Genomic DNA, 15,190 nt, shown 5'->3' with positions numbered 1-15,190 from the left:
GTCGCTTAAATTTCAAATATCGGTTTGATGTAAAGGTGAACGTTTGAATTGGCCTGTTAAACACTGACATCGACAAAAAACAATTGACTATTGATTTTGCTCATGTAAATACTAAAATTTTGTATTCCATGAAACTCAAACTTATTATAGACTTGGTTAATAAAACTAATAAACAAATTTTTGTTCTCTTAAAGACTATCAGTTGTTGTCCCGTGGGCCGATTTGAGTAATTCTTTTTTTGTTCGAAAGAAGGTACTTCCAAGGTGGTCCCACATTAATCTGGTGCTGTTCTGGTTATGGGATCCATGAGGAATTGAGGGAACTAATCAATTTTTAAAAGCACATGTATGGTGATTTGGGTGTTTTCTTAAGCAACTCAAGCATTTTCTCTCGAAAACCACCAATTTGATGAAGTGCACCTGATGATGATGATAGTTTTGATGATTATCATGACGAGTTGTTAAGAAGGTGCAATAAATATTAATTAAGTACCTAACTATTATTTTGATTGCCTATCTTTATGCCGTTGATCGAAGAATCAAAGTTAAGCTTAATATTAATAACTAACTCTAACAATAACCTGTTTCATATTACAATACAAATAGAGGTACCAATTTAGTTCCCAATAGAGGTCTTCCAATAAAATAATTGGTAAGGTTTACTCGGGTAATTCCGAATGTCGAAAACTGTCGGATAATTCCGAAAAGAGACTTTTATTATGATGGAATTAAGGGTGATTTTCATCTGAATTTCGGAATTATCCGACATTCGGTATTACCCGAATACACCTTAGGTACAAAAGCAGGATTTAAAGTACCATTTTTTGTTTTGCAATTGAACTGTGATAAAGTATGAGCTCTGAGGAATCGTCGTTTTTAGGGTTCCGTACCCAAAGGGTAAAACGGGACCCTATTACTAAGACTTCGCTGTCCGTCCGTCCGTCCGTCTGTCACCAGGCTGTATCTCACGAACCGTGATAGCTAAACAGTTGAAATTTTCACAGATGATGTATTTCTGTTGCCGCTATAACAACAAATACTAAAAACAGAATAAAATAAAGCTTTAAATGGGGCTCCCATACTAGACATGTGCGCCGCGCCGCCGCGCCGCCGCCGCCGACGATTTTTCCACGCCGCCGCCGCCGATAAATTTGACCGGCGTATAATCGGCGTGGGAAATTTTGATACCTATCGTGTCTTATTCCATGTTGCGAAGTGAATAGATAGTATCAGACGTATAATTTAAAGATCCTTATGCTTTTTCGCTTATTATTTGATGGTGAACCAAATTAGCATCATTTTTGTCGTTGCGGTGTTAGCTGTGATAACGATTTAGTGTTAATTTAAACAAGATCTAGTTTCTGGATCTCAGGTTATTATTTGATATTTTTTCGCACAGCTTTTTTGTAAAACGTAAATGAAATTGTATATTATGTGATAAATATATAAATCATATTTATTAATTTATATAATATACAATTTCATTTAAAATTACACATGATCAATTCTTAGTCATTTTATGGTGATTATCAGCTTCTTGTACTTAACAATATACAGTGTGACCTTAGCCATTAGACAAACCCTGAAATCCCACGTAGGGTTACTTCTAAGAAATGCTCTAACGGTAATAATTTTTTAATTAGAACAAAAGATAGAAAAATATATTATCAAACAAAAGTTATTTCCAATAATCGACAGCAAAAATAGACATACTGTATTAATCATTGGCAGTGCTTTTGACAATTTGTTTGAAAATGTGCAGCAATGATGACATTTATCAAAAGTCAGAATCTTATTAATGTCATCAATAAAAAAGATAATCAAAACGGTCGAAGAAGGTTTCATACTATTTATTACCTCAGGAACTACTAACACATACAGGTTGCTCCAAAGTAAAAAAATTGTAATTTGTTAATTTCTTCGTAACCGCTACACAGATTGTTATGATACTTTGTATTTCGGCTTTGTCCAATGGCTAGGGACACCCTGTATATTTTAATCAAAATTATAAAAATCAGTCTAAAACTTCGCAATAAGCTATTTAAACAATTATACCTAGGTACTTATAGGAACTTAAATCACCAACTATCATCACTAAGCTAGCAGTAAAGAAAACAAAGTAGACCTTAGTATTCCGTAAAACGGGACACTTCAAAGACATTCTGTTGAGCGAATCTACCTGCCAGAGACGTTTTCTTTCGAAAACGATGACATCTTTAATCTAACATTACATTTCTGTTAAACTTCAGTTCAGACAAATGTAAGTATGTAGTTCATCATTATTTCGTAACAAATCCTAGGTGAGGCGACAGCGGCTGGGAAAAGTCAATATACATAGATTTAAGACTTAACTTATAAAGAAATCTTTTTGTGTTTTATTTGTATTCCACTTACAAAGTAAAAAAAAATACTGCCTAAAATGTAGCGTTTTAAAGTATCCTTTTTATTTTTATATTTAAACATACCGTTGGTAACCGTTAGGTTGGTATTGGTAATAAATGGTTGCCAAGTGTCATGATGGGATATAATTTTCGGCAATCATCATATATATAAAATTGAAAAACCAGAACGGGATAAAAAACGAGGGAAGAAGCGAGATAGCGCCTTACAAATTACTAAAAAAGTTTTTGACACGTTTCTCAAATACGACGCACGTATGATAAGAAAAAACTGTTCTAATCTATTATCTAAGTATGAGAATATAACTAGAGCATAAAAACTATCGCTTTCGATGCGTATTTAATTTACAATAAGCAAAAGAAATTTTCATAACTGTCTTCATTTTACGACTATCGGCTATTTTCGGAAACTCTCGGTTGGTTTCGTTTCGAACTTCAAATAACCAAAATTATGTTTGTTATGTTGGTATGCAGTGATTTCGGCCTTTTTTACTCGAAGTAAAATAAAAAGTGCTGTCAAGCTCAACCTTTTACCTTAGTTTATGCCCATACGAGTGACATGCCATATAATGACTGATAATGACTTATCAATATCAATAGTAATTTGTATTTTGTTGTTTTAAATTTCTTTTTGAGTTATATTATTCAGATTTACTTTCACAGCTTCGGCAAACAAATTCGTCCGGGGACCGGGCTGCCGAGATGGGCCAAAAATACAAAGTTGATAGCAAGTTATAATGTAGGTAGATAAAATTTAAGTGCATGTTCAGATATTTTTGAGCGAAACGACCTGGTGAAAATAAGCAAACGTACAGTCAGCAGTCGGCCAAATATCGTAATATAACTCTGTTGCTATAGAAATAAGGATGTGTTCCGATATACTGGCGGAATACCGAGAGACAAAAGTGGCTAAGCTTACATTGGCTCGGACATTTAGAGAGAATGGGAGAGGATCGTGCCGTGACGAGAGCGTACTTGGGACAACGAAATGGGAGAAGCCCAATTGGACGTCATAGGTACCTACCGCTGGAACGACGTAGTTGCTCGAGATCTGCTTATCCTCGGCCATGGGGACTGGCGGGAGCTATCGCAAGACCGAGAAAAATGGTGTGTTTTGTTTTGTCTTTTCTCGGAGGCCAGGATTCACATAACCGTAGTAAGTAATGTTAGTATTCAGAAAGGGAGTACGTACGTTTGTACCAAAAGGCGATTTATGTGCGGTGGTCGTCCATATTCGTCGTAAGGCGGAAATTAATCTAATGAACGTTTTTGCAATTAGGCTTATAAAAATAAATAATAATTTTATGTTGAAACGAGTTTTAAATGAATAACTACGTAGATGAAAAAGTATAATTTTGCCTTTTATCAAATAACATAATTTTTTTCAGATATTTTGCGTATTAAGTTATCCAAATAACGAGTACAAATAAGAAATCCCTATCACCGTTATGAACCCTGGCAGGGTTGACACACTCTTTATTTCATTTACGCGAGCGGAGCTGCGGGCCCGTCTAGTATAATATGTTTTGGATAGCCTAGTAAATACTCGGAAGGCTTTAATATAGAGTTTCTACAGCCACGTTCTCATGCAGTATCAAAAAATATGCCACGCCGATTTCACGCCGATCACGCCGCCGCCGCCGGTCAAAAAATCATCGGACGCCGCCGCCGATGATTTTGCCATCGGCGCACATCTCTAGACCCATACAACAAACGTGATTTTTGACCAAAGTTAAGCAACGTCGGGAGTGGTCAGTACTTGGATGGGTGACCGTTTTTTTTGCTTTTTTTTTTCGTTTTTTTTTTTGCATTATGGTACGGAACCCTTCGTGCGCGAGTCCGACTCGCACTTGCCCGGTTTTTTCTAATCTCCGCTTGCCCTTAAAGAATCACTCAAGGCCGGGGCCGGGCCGGAGCTTCCGGCAGTTCCGGCGCTTCGTTTTCTATGGAAAGCACCACGTGATCACCGATCAGCCGTCATAGACAATGACATGTCGGACGCCTCGGCCCGGGTCCGGCCCGGTTTAGCATGAGTCACTCTTAATGCTTCCCTGTCGGTTGCATAGACGCTTGTAGGTACACATCACACTTTATGATGACTCAGTTGACTCACGTTAGAACGGTCCGGGTCCGAGCCGAGGCTTGCGACACTTCGTTTCGTATGACTGGTGATCGATGATCACGTGATGCTCTCCATAGAAAACTGAAGTGTCGTACGCTTTGAATATATGCACGCCGCGCCGGTGTATGAGCGAGAAAACGATGTAGGTACAGTACGGTTGCGGCGTGCGGTTTGACTTTTTTTGTCTTTATATTTATACCTCCATAACATACGTATTAATTAAGTACCTCAAATAGTATGTATTCGACGTAATCAAGGCATCAATTCAATCATCATAAAAACTCGTTTTTTGCCAAAAGTGAACCATCTTTATTAACATAGCCACTCATTTGGGAAGATCCGGTACAATACAAAGACAGAACCAGCCAATCGAAATAAGACTTTAAATTTTACATTATAAGGTATAAAATGCTTTGCTGAAGACAAATAGTTTACAAAGAACTATGTCTAGCTTGTGGTCAGTTTGTAATTAGCTGTAGATGCGTATGGTCATCAATGTCATCATTCATAGTACCATCGTAAATTGACAATACGTATACCTTAGTTCAACGACTTAAGGTCCATTTCTGATCAGTTCCGAGTGTTTAATTTCTGTTAACATATAAAACGTTTATTTTATTCTAATAAATATGACCTATTAGTGATATTCTCGTGAAATAAGACATAATACTTGAATGTAATAGTGATTACAATATAAATACAATGTATATATTGTATTTGTGTGCTTGTGTGAGTGTAGTGGTGTGTTATGAAGTGCCTCCTGCTAAATTGGAGGCGATTTACCCTAAAGGGCTGAGGGTGTCTGTCCCCGGTATAAGTATTTTCTTAGGTTTATTAATTTATTATACTTCGTTGCTTGAAAATAATCTTGACAGCACACGGTCAACGTTATTGAATCGTTCAATATTTACGATAGTTCAAAAATAATATAGTAAAGACTTTTGATTGTACAGTTAACTGTAAAAATATGGGTGCACAAATCATCTCAAAAATATGTCCCATAGCTCTTATGTCAGCGAATTAAGAACTATGGGACATATTTTTGAATAAGTTGGCTACACCCATATTTTTACAGTTGACTTTACAATGTGCTAGTAGAGCCTTTACATGACATGACGCATGGGCAATTTCTTAAAGACTATTTAAAACAGGATAAATTACTTGATAATTGTTTGAACAGTTTCTTGCGGTACCCGCTGATGGTCAATAGGTGTGCTAAGTAGGTGTGTGGTAATATGACGTCAAAATTATTCACGAGGTCACCGTACTTATATGTATATATTACATCAATCATCATCATCATCATCATCATCTCAGCCATAAGATGTCCACTGCTGAACATAGGCCTCCCCCTCGGACCTCCATACGTGCCGGTTGGAAGCGACCCGCATCCAGCGTCTTCCGGCGACCTTAACAAGATCGTCTGTCCATCTTGTGGGTGGACGTCCTACGCTGCGCTTGCTAGTCCGTGGTCTCCACTCGAGCACTTTTCGACCCCATCGGCCATCTTCTCTGCGTGCAATGTGGCCTGCCCATTGCCACTTCAGCTTGCTAATCCGGTGGGCTATGTCGGTGACTTTAGTTCGTCTACGGATCTCCTCATTTCTGATTCGATCACGTAGAGAAACTCCGAGCATAGCCCTCTCCATAGCTCGTTGAGCGACTTTGAGTTTTGAGATGAGGCCGATAGTGAAAGACCACGTTTCGGAGCCGTAAGTCATCAAATTGATTAGAGCAGAATGCTTCAAGTCCAGTATCCTGGCATAGGTACCTATTTAAATTTTATGTAGTTTGGCAAGCCATTGGCAGTATTTATAAAATTTGCTATAGGTATTTCGTTTAATATAGGTAAACTGCAATAAAACTTATACATATTTTTAGAAAAGTTTGCAAACCCATTTTGTCAGAACAAAGCGCGAAATTCAAATTTTCTATGGGTGATCATTGTGATCAACTCTTTGCGCCTACAATTTTTACACAAGCCTTATACATTTTAGGCAGAGTAAAAAAAATATCTTACTTACTTTACTAAAGATTACTGTATAATATTTATTTATTTTTATTTCATTTGTCCTCTAGATGATGGCTTCTCTCTCTTCGCCTTCCACGGCAACCTCAACGTGGCAATGAACGGCCTCGAAGGAGGGCAATGGTCCAGAGACATCACCAAAGCCATTAACGGAAGATGGACGATCAGGGACCGAGAGGCGGAGCTGAAGATCGGGGACAAGATATATTTCTGGGCGTATGTGATCAAGAACGGACTGGGACTGGGGTATAACGGGGAGTGGACTGTCACAGGTACCCAAGTGAAATGAAAAGATATACAAGTATTAAACCCCCGGGTATTTACCACTGACGATATTTTTTGTGACTTTCCGATATTGCGACACTTTTAAGTGACATCGTCACGGTATAAATAATGGGTTGAGAATGCCTAGAATGGCTAGAGGAATAAAGTGCATCTATCGGTTGTAATTTTTTTAAGTGCAAGGTTAGGTTAGATTTGCGGCCCTACGGAAAATTTGACGGTTTAGATAAACGCTTTCAGACTAGGGAATGCAATAACCGGCCAAACCTCATAACCGGTTTCGGTTACGGTTAAGCCCGAAAAATAACCGAATATCGGTTATAATCGGTTACGGTTATTTTCGACGAAACATTATAAATTTACAATAAAGTAATAAAAAAAATACAAAAATCTTTGTTTTAGTACCTACAGTATTAGGGAATGTGAGTAAAAGTCTTCGTTTTTTAATAAAACACACCAAATACAGTAAAAGTAAAATATGACCTTGGACGTGATACAATATTCAATAAAAATATTTCATAACTAAGGGAAGTAAATTTGGTATATTTTTGTTATTAAAGTCCACGAATGACAAAAATTATAGTCACAGGCGTTACGGCAGGATTTTGTAGTCATTAGATGATAAAAACATACAATTTAAGTCATAAATAAATAACCGAAAATAACCGTAACCGGTTATTCGAGTTTCCAATATTCGGTTATGAAATTTTGTCAAAATATTATACCGAATATTTCGGTTACGGTTATAACCGATTTGCATTCCCTATTTCAGACCAATGAAAATTTGGCAAATTAAACATCGGACAATAAATCTTCGGAAGTATAATACACAGGTAGTGCAAATAGTTGTCTTTAAGGTTCAGATGATAAGAATTATATTCTAGGAGGCTCTATAAGATGGAAAACACCACACGATACATAATCATACAAAGCTAGATGATGTTTAAAATTACACCCCTACAACAAAAATACAGGCAAAAATGTTTGAGGGCCGACACGTCAGTGGAGGCCCTCAAATAATACGAGTCCACCTTTAGAGTTTCCGGCCGAGGCATTACATAGTGCTTTTCACGACTACTGCGAGGAAATAAGAAAACATTTGCATAACTATAAGTACTAGTCCGCGATTTTTCTGGTAGCAAATTACTAGCCACTGCCTGTGCTGTCTCTTGAATTTCGGTAGGCGTCAGCGTAAGAATATCATTTTCTTCACTAGATGAACTCATTTTTATAGCGAGCGGAGATGCGTGTTTCTTGTATTTCTTTGTCAAACACAATTTACACTATGACTGTTCAATTCAGTAAGTATTTTCAGATCCCGCCTTTTTTACTTTTTTTTATCACTTTTAAGAGGCGTTTTTCTGTTATCGACGAGTCCTTACTCGTCCATCTTTTAGCGGTTTTCCGTCCTCTCCTACAATGTACTATTTTTTTTTTCACTCAGAATACGTAGACGAAGCGGGTAACCCGGTCAACAATGAGCAAGAATACATACCAACCGGATTCCCCTGCGCCGTATCTACCACGGAAGTCTCGATGCCGGGCTATGTCTGTAAGGGGCAGCTGTTGTTCGAGGATAACTTTAACACTGGCATGGCGAAGGGCAATATTTGGACCCCAGAAATCAAGTTCCCCCAAGAACCTGTGAGTAATATACCATTAAGGATGAATCACGCTATACCGGGCCGGAGCTTCCGGTGCTTCGTTTTCTATGGAAAGTACCACGTGATTACCGATCAGCCGTCATAGAAAATGACATGTCGGACTCCTCGGCCCCGGCACGGCCCGGTCTAGCGTGAGTCATCCTTTACGTACTGCTTTTATGCTTGAACGTCCTACCAGAGGTGGTAATATGTACAGATGTTATTCATATTATGTCCTTTCAGAGCATCAATCTTACCTGCCAACCTACAAAACTTAATTTGGACTTAAAATTTCATGTCTATAGCTGCTTAGCTCTTAAATTATAACTCAGACCTAAAATCCGGTTTATTTTCGGCGCCTTATCCAAAACAGTGGACGCAATGAGGGAATGAGGGATGTTAGAGCCAAAAAATACCCCAAGAATACAGGTTAAAAATAGTAAGATCTTAGTATCTTAACTTCTTTTCGTGGCCTGACCCGACACACCGCCTGTATAAATCGACAAAATGATAGAATGCAGCCTGTATATTCCAACTACTAGAAAAATACGATTGATAATATGATATGTATGATTATTCCAAGGACTAAACCCTTAGAACGCCACGCCTATTGTTACAATGAACGAAGGTTGATTTGATATTTGGCTGTAGCCGCACACGTCTTTCTCAAAGCGGTAATGGCTCACCTTATATTAAATATGCCAAGGACCTAGCACTGGTATCAAGACACCCTGTATACTATGTTGACTAGACTATTGCTAGAATATCTAGGCTAATCATTAGTGTTTTCTTATTCACAGGATTATCCATTCAATGTGTATTTGAGCGACCGCAATATGCGCGTTCAAGATGGGCGGCTGATCATCCAACCTTTACTTCTGGAGACCAAATATGGAGACGACTTCGTAAGGCAGTCTTTGGACCTGTCCACTAGGTAAGTTGGAGATAAAACTGCCAATGGAGAAATTGGAGAAGGCCCATTCATTGCAGGTTTTAAAAACTGATTTAAACTGGAGATCCTAAGAATTACCTTGATAAAAAAGATATCACCGTCAATATGCCCTTTATGATTGACGGTAACTAAAAAATTACTTCGATGCAGGAATCTTGGAGGAAGGAATTAAAATTAAATTATCATTAATTTCGAACATCTAACCTACCACGCTATTAGAAGGCAAGATTGAAGCTAGGAGAGGAAGAGGAAAACCACGAGCAAACTATACATAACAACTAAAAGCAAAAGCAAATGTCGTGTCTTACAGGGACCTAAAAAACCTGGCCGGGGACCGCGAAAACTGGCGCATACTCCACCGACAAGAGCCATGCTCTTAAATTTTGATGATGAACCTACCACGACTACTAATTGTTATCAAATCATCTTTCTATAATGACCTGATAAGTGATAACAATGGGATCTCAAATTCTAATTTCAAACAAAACCATTTTTTCCAAATCTGGTCAGCGGTCTTTGAGAAATCAGGGAATACACTCACATAACAATGGGGAAATATGTAAACAAAATTTCCGACGAATTGAGAAAACCCTAATTTGAAATTTTTAAGTCGATAAAAAGCAAAGTCGATAAAGCTTTTATAATAAATTGTTTAATTTCAGATGTACCGGCCCACTGGGCACGTCGCTATGTGAGCAAATAGCCTCTGGACCTCAAATCCTGCCGCCCATCATCACAGCCAAGATCACCACCAAGAATAAGTTCAACTTCAAATATGGCAGGGTCGAAGTCAGCGCCAGAATGCCTCTGGGGGACTGGTTGTATCCAGGTAAGAACTTGTAGGTCTCTAGGTCTACCAGGTCTCGTGCAGGAACTGTAATCTGTGACCCTTTACTGGAGGCAGTATAGTAGCCCCCTGTTTTTTAAGCGCGAAATGTGAATGTAATTATGTAAAGTTTAAGTTTCCGATTTAGACCATAAGATGGCCTACAACGATCAGTCAGCAGCAGAAGTTGCTAAGCGGACCAGGTGTTCAAAATGATCTTGACGCGACTTTATTGTTAAGAGAATAAGAGCATGTCAAGGTAATTTTGAACACCTCGGCCGCCTAGATACTTCTGCTGCTGACTGAACAAGTGAGTGCGCGTGAACTGAAAACCGATACGTGATATTAGACCTCCCATTTTCCTATCAAACTTTGGGCTAGTAAATATTTTCATTATCCAACTATCTAATCTTTTTCTATATTTTAGAAATCCAGCTGGAACCTCGGGACAAAGAATATGGCATATGGAAGTATGCCTCGGGTGTTCTTCGCGTCGCGTGTCTGAGAGGCAACAAGCAGTATTCTAACCAGCTGTATGGGGGACCTATCATGTGCGATACGGAACCTTACAGGTAAGACCAATAAAATAGAAAATATAAAAAATTTACCTTCCAATAAAATTGATATTATGTTTCCTTCTACGTCAGAGATGTTCATTGAGAGAGTAACGCGATCGGTGACCGATAGATGCCGCTAGCGTCTATGTAGTCGCTCCGCCCCACGCCGTGACGTTGTTCCGCTTCCCCTCCCTGCAAACCGTTGCTCGCTTCCCGCGACTCGCCGCCACCATGTCATTGTTGAGGAGAAGTACCGTCGGCATAAAAGTAGCCTAGTAGCCTGCCAGGAAGGCATTACTCACATCTCTGACGTAGAAGGAAACATAATATCAATTTTATTGGAAGGTAAAATTTTTATATTATGTGTTCCGTACTCTACGTCAGAGATGTTCATTGAGACCTGTTTATTATCTCCTGGTGGCGAGTCAGCGGGCGCACAAGCGTTAGGGCTACACCTACTGTCATAGAACTCAGAGAAAGAATAAATATATACGCCTTATTGCAACCCATGAAATCACAGTGACTCGTTATAATGATGCATTACAGGAAATTGTGAATTTAAATTGTTGGTGAAAAAAAATTAATCCCAGGTTCGAATCTGACGTTAAACTGGTTTGAGAGATTTCTCATTCAAAATCGCATCCGATCCGAAGAATCTCGGCGATAGAATCGTCTCTAAAGAAGAGTCATGTTCCCAATTACCTTAAGCCAAAATATCGCTAATTGGATAGATTTCCAGCCAATTTAGTGATTAAGTACATCGTGGATCGAAAGCAATCTTAAGCGAGGCCGGCTTGGATGAGACTGTGGCTGAAAGCGCAGTGTCCCCTAACATTTTGTGTAATTCTCACAAGTTGACGTACCCAGACTACCTACTTACTGGGTCTATACTTTATTCCGGAGCTTCTAAGAGTCCAATCGGTAAGACACGTTATCTGGTTTAGAGCCGAATTTCGGACTCAAAATAATAGCGTGAACGTTATCTATGTAATTGCCCAGGCTACAGTATAGTAGAGTAAGGTCATTGACCCTGCGGCCTGATGCTAACAGTAAAAATGCGGCAGCTCTTCTATATAGGTACGTTGTAGGGCTATTCAAATTAGGGCAAGTAGATTTCTCGTGTCCCAAGCTGGTGGTTTGGGAGGCGCTGGTCTCGCTATTAATGGCGTTGGAAGAAGGCATAGTGTCCGATAGTGGTTCACATACAGCGCTTGTTACAGGCTTATGAACAAGTCTCGTTCTGAAAGCTAACATGGGCAATAGAAATATATGTCTGAGATAGCTCGCTACTTCACTGGATATTAGAGGTACCTGGCAGTCGATCTTATTTTTGATGCACCATGAAGATCATTTCTACATTGTGGGCGTACAGGCGGCCTAGAGAGTTGCGTCTCGTTCGCTACGTAGCGTTAGCCCTTGGCATGTTGCATGCATGCGCCAGTCACGCCAGTAGGTACATCACAGCGGACGTCACTCCCGATGCCGCCAGCTCGGTGTTGGAGCGTCCTATCTGACAGGAGGGCGGTCGGACGGGCGGGAGGGCGGTCTGACGCTGTGTTCACTAGGACCGCCAGTAAATTGCAAGCTTACCACAGCTGCATGAAGGCTCTCCTTATCACGCCGTCACAGGTAACAGACTAGGCTGGGAGGTGGAGACATCCATACCAAGTCGTATCACCGGCAGCTGCCAGAAGAGACGTGGTAGCAGTTGAAAGAGTCTGTTAAGAAATACCGTGACACAGTGCGAAGGCTCTCGAAATCGGAGGCTGGCCAACAAGGCGCCTATCAGGCGCAGATAGTTCTTGCGAACAGAACATGGGCGCCAATGCAAGGGACGACATCGTCGTGGTTGCAGCATCGGTGGACAGCATCAACGTGATTGTCGGTGCCATCATGGCAACCGCCACCGCTCAGGAGGCGCCGGTGCGTGAAGCTAGAGACGCCATCGTGGCGGCCGGCTCGGGAGGCACCGGTGCGTGAGGCCGGGCGGCGCTATCATGGCGGCCGCCACTAGTTCGGGAGGCGCTGGTGCGTGAGGCGAGGACCCATCGTGGCGACCCGCTCTAGAGGCGCTGTCGCGTAAGGCGGGCGGCTCCATCGTGGCGGCCGCCGCCGCCGGCTCGGGAGGCGCCGGTGCGTGAGGCGAGACGCGCCATCGTGGCGGCCAGCTCGGGAGGCACCGGTGCGTGAGGCGGCCGCCGCCTGGCTCGGGAGGCACTGGTGTGAGGCGAGAGGCGCCATCGTGGCGGCCAGCTCGAGAAGCGCCAGTGCGCGAGGCGGTGGTGCCATCGTGGCAGGCGGCGCCGTTGTGGCGGCCGCAGCCGCCGGCTTGGGAGGCGTCGGTGCGTGATGCGAGAGGCGTTATCGTGGCGGCCAGCTTGAGAGGCACTGGTGCATCGTGAGGCGGGCGGTGCCATCGTGGCGGGCGGAGTCATCGAGCGGGCGGCGCCATCGTGGCGGCCACCGTCGCCAGGCTCAGTTGCGTGAGGCGAGAGGCGCCGTCGTGGCGGCCAGCTCGACAGGCGCCGGTGCGCGTGACGGACGTTACCGGCACGGGAGGCGCCGATGGCTGGCTCGTAGTTGCACGCATCATCACGGCGACACTGCTGCCCTCGGCGGTGCCATCGTGGTGGCCACCACCGGAGCGTAGGTAACCAGCGACGCCATGACGGACGGCAACCAACGCGGCGATCGTCGCTGTACTCGTAGCGTTTCCACTGCTTCCACGTAACTTGCCTTCCTTCCATTCGAGCAGTCGGAACGCAGAAGCGGCCCGCCTTCACCTTGGCGCCAGGACGGGATCGAGAGGTCCGTGATCCACCCGCGCCGCAACCGCAGCAACAGGAGCGGGCGTGTGCCTCTCGGAGTCCCGCGGACTGGAAGTGCCCGCAGCCACAGGAGCGGGTGTGTGACGTCTCTCGGAGTCCCGCGGACTGGAAGTGCCCGCAGCCACAGGAGCGGGCGTGTGACGTCTCTCGGAGTCCCGCGGACTGGAAGCGTCCGCACCGCGACTGCAGCAACAAGAGCGGGCGCGGCCTGGAAGCGTCCGCACCGCGACTGCTCTCGCGGACTGGAAGCGTCCGCATCGCGACTGCAGCAGCAGGAGCGGGCGCGGCCTGGAAGCGTCCGCATCGCGAATGCTCTCGCGGACTGGCAGCGTCCGCACCGCGACTGCAGCAACAGGAGCGGGTGCGGACTGAAAGCGCCCGCACCGCGACTGCTCTCGCGGACTGGAAGCGTCCGCACCGCGACTGCAGCAACAGGAGCGGGCGCGGATTGAAAGCGCCCGCACCGCGACTGCTCTCGCGGATTGAAAGCGCCCGCACCGCGACTGCTCTCGCGGACTGGAAGCGTCCGCATCGCGACTGCAGCAACAGGAGTGGGCGTCCCGCGGACCCCGCACCGTGACACCTCGGGCTCCGGCCCGCAGCGTCGCGGCGTCTCGGGGTCACCTTGGACGACAGCAGAAGAAAGTCGACGGCGCCGGCGCGCGGGGGCCGGAGCCCGGGCGGGACAGTGGAGCCCCTGTCGCGTCGCAACTAACAACACGAGGTACTCCCAGGTTAATACGACCTGCCCGAGAACCGTCCTTTAGTGTCGAAGTAACTTCTGAACGCCAATAAAACTAGAATATCATTAAATTGGCTCACCGGATGGTTCGTGACAATCCAAACCTCCTTATCGGCGAAGCGCGGCACCCGACAGCGGCGCGCGCAGGCTGTCCGCCTCCGCGCCGCCCGGGCGCCGCCCCCGCCGCCGCAGACAGGTCAGACGGTCGACGAAGCAATGACATGGTGGCGGCGAGTCGCGGGAAGCGAGCAACGGTTTGCAGGGAGGGGAAGCGGAACAACGTCACGGCGTGGGGCGGAGCGACTACATAGACGCTAGCGGCATCTATCGGTCACCGATCGCGTTACTCTCTCAATGAACATCTCTGACGTAGAGTACGGAACACATAATATTTATTTAGCGTAAAAACATACATTAGGTACAGCAAATTAAATAAAGAAACGTAGGTACACCAAATAGGATGCCGCTCAGGCAGTGTCTGTAAGACGCGGCGCTGGTTTTCAGGGCACCCAAAATTAAAAACTAAAATTAAAACTAATACAGAAATGGAACAGATAGAAACAGAACAAGACAGAACTTGAAACTCTGTATCAAGTATAATATCATACCTATGGGTATTCATACATGAAAATTTTCAATAACGGCGTAAATTATTATTCCACAAATCTGGAAAACAGCTTGGATAACACCGATACCCAAAGGTAATATCAGTCAGAATATCGAAAATTATAGACCTATTTCAAAATTGTGCCAATTTGGCAAAATATTAGAAAAAATTGTAACCGATCAGCTTTCCTACGCCGTTCGTCAT

The 15,190-nt window shown here is 43.4% G+C and overlaps 1 protein-coding gene across 1 annotated transcript in view; it reads left to right on the top strand.

Moving 5' to 3' along the window:
• Positions 1-5,136: 5,136 nt before the first annotated feature.
• The window catches only part of LOC134795729 (beta-1,3-glucan-binding protein 1-like), a 30,100-nt gene continuing 20,046 nt past the window's right edge, over positions 5,137-15,190 (top strand). Inside the window, exons 1-6 of the mRNA XM_063767679.1 lie at positions 5,137-5,331; positions 6,600-6,821; positions 8,276-8,475; positions 9,275-9,408; positions 10,089-10,255; positions 10,680-10,824. Of these exons, the coding sequence (XP_063623749.1) occupies positions 5,223-5,331; positions 6,600-6,821; positions 8,276-8,475; positions 9,275-9,408; positions 10,089-10,255; positions 10,680-10,824 (977 nt within the window). The 5' untranslated portion in view covers positions 5,137-5,222. The remainder of the gene's footprint in view (positions 5,332-6,599; positions 6,822-8,275; positions 8,476-9,274; positions 9,409-10,088; positions 10,256-10,679; positions 10,825-15,190) is intronic.

This window comes from Cydia splendana, chromosome 12, assembly GCF_910591565.1.
Source record: "Cydia splendana chromosome 12, ilCydSple1.2, whole genome shotgun sequence".
NCBI lineage: Eukaryota > Metazoa > Arthropoda > Insecta > Lepidoptera > Tortricidae > Cydia > Cydia splendana.
The sequence above is the reverse complement of the archived record's forward strand: the minus strand, read 5'-3'. Positions and strand labels throughout refer to the sequence as shown.